Source organism: Arvicola amphibius, chromosome 6, assembly GCF_903992535.2.
Source record: "Arvicola amphibius chromosome 6, mArvAmp1.2, whole genome shotgun sequence".
Taxonomy (NCBI): Eukaryota; Metazoa; Chordata; class Mammalia; order Rodentia; family Cricetidae; genus Arvicola; species Arvicola amphibius.
In genome coordinates, this window is record NC_052052.2 from 127,201,703 (window position 1) to 127,212,054 (window position 10,352).

The 10,352-nt window shown below is 36.4% G+C and overlaps 1 protein-coding gene across 1 annotated transcript; it reads left to right on the plus strand.

Annotated features, from left to right (window-relative positions):
- Nucleotides 1–2,628: 2,628 nt before the first annotated feature.
- On the plus strand, nt 2,629–9,191 carry LOC119817107 (prolactin-3C1-like). Its single transcript, XM_038334302.1, has 5 exons — nt 2,629–2,659; nt 4,030–4,184; nt 5,574–5,657; nt 7,517–7,696; nt 9,003–9,191. The coding sequence occupies exons 1-5, from the start codon at nt 2,629–2,631 to the stop codon at nt 9,189–9,191; spliced, it is 639 nt and encodes a 212-aa protein (XP_038190230.1).
- Nucleotides 9,192–10,352: the final 1,161 nt, after the last annotated feature.

Below are 10,352 nucleotides of genomic sequence, written 5' to 3' on the forward strand. Positions count from 1 at the left end.
GTATCTGACTACAGAGAAAATTGTCTATGAATTTTCCTCATTGATGATTTAGGAGAAATTATACATGGAAAAGTGGATCCTTCAAGACAATATGAATTTCTATGATTCCCACTCAAACCAGAGGGGGAAAAGTCATGCTAATAGAAAAATGGACTTGATTCTCTACCTTCTTATTGATCTGGAGGACAGACAAACGTGCAGTTTTCTTGTTTCAACCATGCCTGGAGTCATCATACATTTTATAAAAGTTTGTCAGACACAGTCTTGATCATATCTAAGTTTGACTCTGAGTCAGAATAGCCAGACATTTCCTGAGATTTAAGAACTCTGGATCACAAGCTATCCTTGTTCTCTACTCTGGATACATTTTTGTGGTATGTTTTAAACTTATACACTATGGATTTACAGATCTTTTTTTTTTCTGTTATAGCCAAAAAAGGAATTTCTCATTATTTTGTGGATTAAGATATAGATCTCCAGAACTACAGAACTAGTAAAAATACTAATGTCTGTTGTGAAAATAAAAGGTGGACATACTAACTTCAAATTATACCCTATCCCATTAAAACTCAACCACAGGTTGATGCTTACAGTAGGTGATGCTTTGATGGTCTGAGTATTAAAGCAATTGAGATTGGATGAGCAAAGGAAAGTCAGACACTGTGGTCATTGGAAGCTAGATAGTACTTATTTCTTAGAGTTAAGCAAGTACTAAGGGAATACTTGCATCAATATACTATGAAAGTTTCTCTCTTGATGTAAGAATAATAAAAATTGATGAGTCATGTAGAAATATGCTTATAAGATATTTGGGAATGCTTGTTTCAGCATGGATAATAAAGCAATTTTATATTATGTGGGAAATGAAAGATAATGCGAAGGAAATTACTCACTCATTTGTAGGCCCCTTGCACAAACAGATTTAGTAAGCAATCAACCTGTAATGATCAGACCCATTGAGCATTCGTGGCTGAACCCATAAGCCAGCTATAGGGGTGAGGGTAATGTGTACAGCATAACAGAGTAGGATAAGTGCCTACTTTATCCCTTGATGATCCAAGAGTGACCTCAAATATTTCATCTGGTGAGAGAAACAGTTCCATGCAAGATGCCAAGGTGAGGTAAGGGTAGGAAAGGCAGAATGGTGGTAGATTATAGAAATTGAAATAGAGTAGCATTTTTCATTCTTGTTTAGATGATTGACTGCTTATCTTAGTAGTTGATGAGACTTGAGGCCTTTTCACCTTGTGCTAGTTATGTGAAAATCTCTGCACCCTCCAGATTCTTCATCTTGATTACAACTGCATTTTCTGCCACCTGTCCTCCATCAATAGCATTCTGTCATATAATGTTAGGCTTTTCATGACTTTTTTAATTTGAAAAATAATCTGGAAACACAAGATGGTAGTTACATAATTTATGTGAAGGTCTTCAGCACACATGTGATAGTGCCTTCTGTCAGTTTAGTTTTTCCTCTATGAGTTTGGGGAAAGGGGTTGCACATGACACTAGTAACTGTACGTGCTGTTGGTTGTACTTCGGAAGTATTTAATTTAGGTCTTAATGCTGAAGAAGTTGTATATTGTGGTTCAATAACATGAAAATTTCAGGTTTGTAGCAATGATCTAGAAGCTTCCACCACATGGTACCAGGGTATAAAAACCCACTACACTGTTTGTGTCCCAGAAATTGTCAACACCTATATTATTCAGCTACATGGTAAAGTCATAAAGAAATCTGACACGGTCTAACTAATAGCAAATCTAAAAATCTTGCCTTATGACTAGAGTTGAACTCATGGCCTTGTTGCAGCAATTGTTAGCAACTGCACCATTCAGCCACATGGTAAAGCCATTAGGGAGTCTCTTAAAGTACATCCAGTAGTACATCTAGTATAACAATTGAGTTGCAATCGATAGCTCTCCCATTTGCTTAAAAGGCAACCCTGGAATACCAAATCCACATGTTATAAAAGTGCAAAAACATATTCCACCAAGGAGGGTACTATCATTTCTTTTGTTAAATGTATGTGAGATAGCTGAAAAGGTACCGTATAGGTATCTGTGTCTATTCCTATAGCTTACTGGAACTGTGACCAGCATTGTTGAGAGGAATCTTTTACAGTGTTTGGTGGTTGCTGTCAGAGATTCACATTTTGTCACATTCCTGAGAATAACTGACTCTTGCTGTGGTATGGTAGCTTAAGGCTGAGAAAAAAATAGAGTGTATTTAACCCACCTGAACGATGGCAGAAAGAACAAAGGCCCTGACCCAGGAAAACATTATTAGGGAACAAGCACATTACTCTTGACAGAAATGACCATGAGTCATTATGGAACAAAGAATGATTTGCAAAATTACTTGAAACCTAGAGATAGCATGACAAACAGAAGAAACCACATCGAAGCGAGACTGTTACAAGTAGAATTTATACTCCCTGAAGGAAGAGACTCACTGTGCTATAGACATTGTTCCTCATGCTCCCCTGTCACCCCCCACCAAGCTCTGCTTGGCTTTGGGTACTGTCTGTTAGTATATATAGGGGGTGGAAACCTGAAGGAAGGAAGCACTCAGGTGAGGCAATTTGCCCTGCTGGAGGCCACATCATTGCGGCGGAACGTCTCAGAGATGCAGTTGTCATTGACTCATCCATGCTCCTGTAAGTGACATTCAACTGTATTCCTCTAAGTAAGCTTTAGCTGTGTGTTACTTGGTATAGATTGGGTTGTATATTATCTTTTTCTCTTCTTCTATCATTGCTGCCGTCTGCAGAGAACTGATATGTGTTCATTTCTCACCTACATTCAAGGCAAAGGAGATGAGATTTTTTTTCCTTTTTTGATTTTTCGAGACATGGTTTCTCCATGTAGCTTTCGAGCCTCTCCTGGAACTTGGAACTCACTCGGTACAGTGTACAGCAGGCTGGTCTGAAACTCACAGAGATCTACCTGTCTCTGCCTCCTGAGTGCTGGGATTAAAAGCATGAGCTACCACTTCCTGGCATGGAGCTGAGATTTAATAGAATGGAATTGATGAGTTGACCACCTATGTGGATACATGACAATGGCCAAAGTCATTTTGTACTGTCCTTTGTTTTTACTTGAAGATAAACAGAGATAATAGTGTAGGTTTCTAACCGGTACTTGCTCTGAACCATCATCTAACGCACAGTTCATCTTCCAGAACAATAAGTAGGTCAATAAAAAATTAACAAGTTGCTGAAATTTAAAACTTAGACTTTATTAAAATTGTAAGATTAAATAGACTTATTTTTCTCAGTACAGAAGAAGAAAACTCATGACTCGCTTAAACCTCAACCTGTTTAGGCCTCAGGCTGTCTGTGGCTTGGGGCTGTCATTCATCTGCCATGTAAAGCACTGGTGGTTTAATATTTTAGGAGAACAAGCTATCATCTTACCTGGAAGCATTTCTTCTCCTGCATAGAAGAAAAAAAGAGAGAATCTATAATTATTTGGTTTGTCAGGGTTTTGACCTGGGCCTGCTCACTTAACTCAAACTTAATAAACATTCAGTTCCAAAGAATAATATACATAGTAATGGCCAGTTTGATTCTTTACTATTTTTGGTGTATACCAAATAAAATAGCATAAGAAATAAAAGAACATGTTCATACCAATCGTCTTAACTCTTGGGTGATATTTAAAAGAAAAATCAATTAGCTATAAACTTAAACTTTATTAAATAGAAAATGAACTTATATTCCCAAGACATCGAAATGTGCATAGTGATGATTTAAGGACTCTAGCTTTGGTCTCTGCTTCAAAACGTTTCCAAGTTTTGGATACTTCTCTGGAGCAGCCAAAGCTGAAGGATCACCTACCTCTCAAGGTGTAAACAATAAAATGCATCTCCTCCCTATATTCCCACAGTGGAAGAAGCATACCCCCAACTCATTATAAAGTACTGATTTGGCACAGGACTCTGAGAACAGATAGTGCTTACCATAGAGTATAGCTCTTGGAACCTTATTTGAAAACATCATCTCAGAATCATTTCTCTCTATAGCAGGGATGGGCCTGTTGCTGCTTGTGTCAAGCCTACTCCTTTGGGAACACGTAACCTCCACAAGAGATGACCAGATGACCAATGAAGAGTTGTATTACAAATTGCTTTCCATTTCACATCGCACCCGTATAGTTTCCCGAAAAATGTATAAAATTTTAGTAAGTACCTCACTTATTTCAGAATTCTTCCCTAAAGTGTATGTGAGAAAACTCCACTCTTTTAACCATATAGCATCAGGAATCTAATTTCAACCAATACGTTTTTTTTTTTTTTTTTTTTTTTTTTTTTTTTTTTTGGTTTTTCGAGACAGGGTTTCCCTGTAGTTTCTAGAGCCTGTCCTGGAACTAGCTCTTGTAGACCAGGCTGGTCTCGAACTCACAGAGATCCGCCTGCCTCTGCCTCCCGAGTGCTGGGATTAAAGGCGTGCTCCACCACCGCCTGGCTAACCAATACGTTTTATATGTAATAGGAACATCCAATTATGAAAGTGTAGATGAGGAAATAAAGGAAGTTTCATGAAATTGTAAAGAAAGAAATGATTACTTTCAATTTTTCCTCTAATAAACCTTAAAAATAACCATTTTTTGAACTTCCTCTTGGAACATTAAGTCCAGAAAAAATTGCCAGGGCGGAGCTGTGATTTGTGATTTCCTGCTCCTGTCTGAAGAATGGTTCTGTGGGAATTTGTTTTGCCAGTGCTCTTGAGATATGCAGTAGAAGGGCACTGCACTGCAGTGAGTCATTGGGAGAATTTGAAGCTGAACTAATCTGTAAGCACCCAAAGTGGAAAACAACAGCAACAAAAGTAGCAGTTCAGAAACGTGCAAGTGCCAAGAGACACTGTTTAAGATTTCTAGTTGTGAGTAACTAATTACAGTCAGAGTATTGGTGTCGAAGGGAGCGTTTTCATCCTTCATGCTGGTGATCCTTTTTTTTGTGTCTGTTTAGGTGGGTCACTACAGTGAAAACAAAAAAGATAGAGCAAAATTAGGAACACGAAACCCAGATTTTTATGCTGAAATTTGATGCCATTAACACAACTGAATTACAAATTTGCCATGAAGTTGGTATAGTTCAACTCTAACTCCATTTCACTTGAGAAAACAGTAGAAAATTTCAGCTATCTATTGGCGGTAGCACATCATCTTTGAATCAATAGGAAACAAATTATTCATAAATATTCATAGAAAGACGCCATTTGATGTCACACTGCTCAAATCCTAGAATTCTGATACTTAAAACACTAAATGTTTGGGGGCTAGAGCATTTCTTATTACTTTATTTCAAAAAAATTATTTCTAGGAATGGCAAACAGCAAGAGCACAGTGAGAGGGTGAGAAGAGAAGAGTTTGTGAGGCCAGAACAAATGACTCTGTATCTAATGGAAAGAAAAAGTAGCTATGCAGTATTTGCTTCTGTCCTCTCTTTTAATTTTATGCAGTCCCTATTGATAAATTTGAATATTTCTCAAATATATTAATAATCTTGTCATGGATATGTTTATTATTATGAAATCACAAAGACTTGACTCATTTCATTTCCTCCAGGATAAAAAGTTAGCCAAGGGAAGATTGTTTAGAGACAGTAGAAACAACACCTGCCACATCACTTCCATCCCTACTTCAAAAAAAGTAAGTTTTTCTCCATGCTATTTACCAAATAGATGTTAGCAGTGCTCTAGCTATCTGTGCTGTATGTAATTACTGGGGCTAGTGTAGTTACAGTACTCTCAGATCCAATAGAATGATGAAAGAAGGATCAGGCAGAAAAACATGACACCACACACTAGGTAACTTACACACTTTAAGTCAGATGCCATCTTATATTATACCTGACATTAAGTTGCCCATGTAGAAGATAATTTCGCCAACACCTTGCTAGTGGGATTAAACATTTTAATCTGAATTGGATATTAATGGTTAAATACACATCCGTACCTATGTGGAAAAAATCAAATACAGTAGTGTTTATGATATAATCCTAAAGGCTCCTCTGCTGTCAGCAGGCTACTTAAATCACCAATGTGCAGTTTATTTTTGAGGTTGGAAACTCCCTTGGTCTTTTTTCTGTTTTATTATTTATGCAATACAACATTAGTGATCTACCTTCTCCTGTATCTTAATTGAAAATCAGCTGAACAAGAGGGTTCTCTGCATACTCTGTAAAGAATCTTACGATAACCTTTATTTTGCTGGGGTTTACATTCCTCAGTAGCTCTAATATGTGATTGTTTTATCTCTTCCTCTGACTACCATTCGTAATTAATTTTTGTGATTTAACTAAACTTATTATATGTATACGTTGCATATATATATATGTGTGTGTTCTATATGATTTTATCACTAGCACCAATCTCCTACAGAAAACTATTTTCTTTTAAAGTGTGACTGTAATAATGGAAATTAAAGAAAGAGATGGAGAAGAGAGAATTTTCACACACAGCTACTTTCATAGATGCTTCAAAAAGCAGTATGTTGATAGTGATACATGTATTAGACACACAAATTTCTGTAACTTGAGATACTATTAGAAAAATAATAAACTGAGTCTCGGAGAGTTTACAAACAACTTGTACCCCTTGCATGTCAAGCAAGAATGTGAAGTTGGGCATCATCCACCCCAGTTCCTCATTAGCAATCATCTTGCCACAATCCTTCCGTCAACTAATTTTCACCGTTTGGCCTGCTCCATTTCTTAATATCCTTTACAGATTTCCTTTCCCATGTGCATTGATTCCCATTACTCTTCTTTTCATTGCAAGAGACTAACTAAAAAACATAATATCATGAAGTTGAAATCAGATATGGCTGTCAAACAAGATTCTGGCAATGATCATAAACTGGGCATGTCATATTTCATTGTGATACCCACTGATGTTGGTATTAAAATCAGTGCTGAGTCATATTTTCTTTTGCTGGACACAATGACAAGTTTGTTGCTCTGTCAGAGGTATGGAGTAGGGTTTACTCAGAAAATTGCTCTCTTAATGGCATGTTTCCTTCACTATATTTATTTTCAAATAATTTACAATAATCCAGAAATCGGCATTGAGCATTTATATGAGCAAATTGATTCACCAATGTGAAGACAATTTGGTTGACCTTCGACTGTCAGTGCTGGCATTGCTGTGGCTTCAATCAGATCCTGGTGATACTGGAGATCCAGCAAATCTTTCATTATCATAGATGAGAAATGCAATTTAATAGAAAAAACTCACAATAAGTCACATGGCATATAGACAATAAAACTAATCATTATTAATTTGACATGTCCTTAGAAAACTATTAAGACCTAATTAGTTTTATCTTAGCAAATTATCTTTCAAAGGCTTAAACTTCACATTTATACAATGTGCATCATATTCTAAGAAACATTTTAATAAACTTATTACTTAAAACTTAGTATTGCGATTTTTGATTTTGCATGGACACACAATGTGTCTGCCATGCTGTTTTGCCTATTCAATGCAATATAAAATCTGATTGCTTAGACTGAAGACCTTCTGAAAGTGATCATCAATGTTTCGAGTGCCTGGAAGTACCCACTGAAACTGCTAATACCTGCAACGTTGACCCACTTAGGGTCCTATAATGGTATGCTGGCAAGAGCTGTAGAGGTTAACTTTGGAAATCAAGAAGTTCTGGAGGGAGCAAAAATTTTACTCAGCAAGGTGAGCCATCTCTTCACATTTCTTTGATTGTGTCATGTGTGAAAAAGAAATTAATTTTTAAAAACTTCGTTTTCAAGACTATCCAATATGCTCACAACCTTTCTATTAAGGAATCACATATAAAACCAACTCCACAAAAAGTTCTTTACTGAGAATGCAGCACATAAGTGATCTCAGTAGAAAATCGCTGTTCTGCACAGTTATTTGGGCATAAGCTTTCCTGGACATGATGGGCACACCTACCTAACTCAGAAGACCTTGAGACAGTCAAGCTTTTGTCCCTGCAACTTCACTCATTAAAGGAAGTGCTCATCATGGCTAAGGTTTAGGAAAAAATATATAATATGGAAAGTAGATTTAGTTGAAAGTTAAAAGTGTTAGGGACATTTTCCTGAACCCATTAATTATATGGAGAGCAGACTAGGAAAGTACTGGGGGCAGTGCAAATCTCCAAAGTGAAAGAACTGGCACCATTCACTTCAAAGTCCTTTGGTTAAATCCATATCTACAGTCACATAGCAATCTGCTGGTTCTCCATTTGTATAATCTTGCATACATATTCCTCATTTAGGATCAATGGGACACCCGAAATTCTGAACACTTATTTCACTTCTAGTTTTATGTGCTAATACCTTCATGACACCTTGGCTTAGAAACCTGACAATACACAATTTTGACTGATTTTCTACCCCTTACCTTTCCTTGCAAAGCATTGAAAATTTAGAAGTAATGTGAATCAGGACTATGGAGATTGGTCATACATTTGAATGTCTGCTTTGCAAGTATGAAGACCTGGGTTTGATTCCCAAACCCTTATAAATGAATGATGATGTGTGGATTTTCTATGCAACCCGAGCACCGGGGAAGGCAGAGGCAAGCCGATCCCTGGTGTGTTCTAGATAAAAATAAATTCTCTTAAAAAGAAACAAAATACCAAGAACAATCAATAGTAGAATCCATCCAAAGAATAGTAGAATTCATCCTAAGGTTTTAAATAACTTTAATATGGGATGAAGTGATGTCAGATTGTTGTACAGACCAGTGTATATGTACTCTTTCTAAAATGGTACTATGGAAGACCATAGTTGAAGATTTTCGCTGGAGAAATCTAGATACATTTCATACTTGCATCTTTACATGTTATGATTTCAGAGGTTGACCTTTGGTTTCTATGTTAATGTATAGCCATAAATGCAATGCAAATTCACATATATGAATGTACATTTACACACACACACAAATGAATGAAAGGAATAAATACTGAACATATCAACAAAGTACATAATGCCTGTCCTTTTATATTTAGATTCAGCCTGGATTTGAAGAAAATGACTATACTGACTGGCCAGAACTAAAACAACTGAGGTCTTCCAATAAAGACACTCATCTTTTTGCATTTTATAAACTCTTCTACTGCCTCCACCAGGATACAAAAAAGGTTGACCGTTATCTCAAGAGCCTGAGGTGCCGAGTCATCAAAAATTATAAGTGTTAAGTATGGATCTATGACATATGCTGTTGAATAAATCAGACCTTCAGTGTTTTGAAACTTTTAATCTAATAGATTTACTTTTATAAATTAAAGTATGATTCATTATAAATGCAATTTGAAAGAGAATATTTACCAATTTCTTGTGCCCACATAATATAAAATAGAAGCATAGCCTTGCAATGTTTCTTTACAATTTTCACAAAGGATCAGGCTTTAGAAAGAAAACAAGATGGCTGAAAAATTACAGTGAGTAAAGATTAGCAATTATTTTTCTAAAAAAATATGATATCACTATTAATCAGAAGAATTAAGATGGAACCGTACAGATATATCACTCTGTGTGGGAAAAGGTTCATGATCCAAGGACAGATGTGGAAGTGCTGTAGTTTGCACTATCCCTAGATATCCTAATGCTTCAAACTATCCCAAAGCATGTCAGGATGCTCATTCATGGAGACTTAATCTGTTCACCTCAGCAGTTATTGATTGCCTATAACTCTTTATCTAGGAGTGGAGCCTTGTGCTTGATGTTTCCTCCATCCATGTAGGAATGTCAGCTAGGGTCATTTCACAGGTCTCATTTAAATAGCTATATTGCTGACATTCTGTGGGAACAGCTTCCCCATGATGTATAAAAGATGTGACCTCACAGGAAGCATCCTGTTGCTCTGGCCCTCTAATATTTCTTTCCCCTTATTTGTGATATCCACTGACGCTGAGATGTCTTATTTTATTTGTTTTTTTTTTTGTTGTGAATTCTTATTTTCTTTACAGTTCTTCTAGATGAATTTCTAAATCAGTTACCCATCTAGAAGTCATTACTGTATCATTGAAAGTTTATCAACAAAGGCCAGTTTAAAGATAGTGTGAATTGTAATTGGATTCAGTACATTTGGGGAAAGTATAAATAATAGTAATAATAGTAGTAGTACTAGTAGTAGTAGATAATGTTTTTAAAGGCCTCAGGTAACTCAAGAAAAATGTTTTCTTCAAAGGGTAGTATGTATGGGACCCACTAATGCATTCAACTGTTGTAATCTGTCACCCCATGGCATGAACCTCAGTTTCTTCATCCTGCCATGTTGAACAGGTCTGGTTATCTAAATAGGTAGAAGCACTTGAAGTGGAGTTTTAGCTTAATAAGGAGCCAAAAAGGATCAGGAC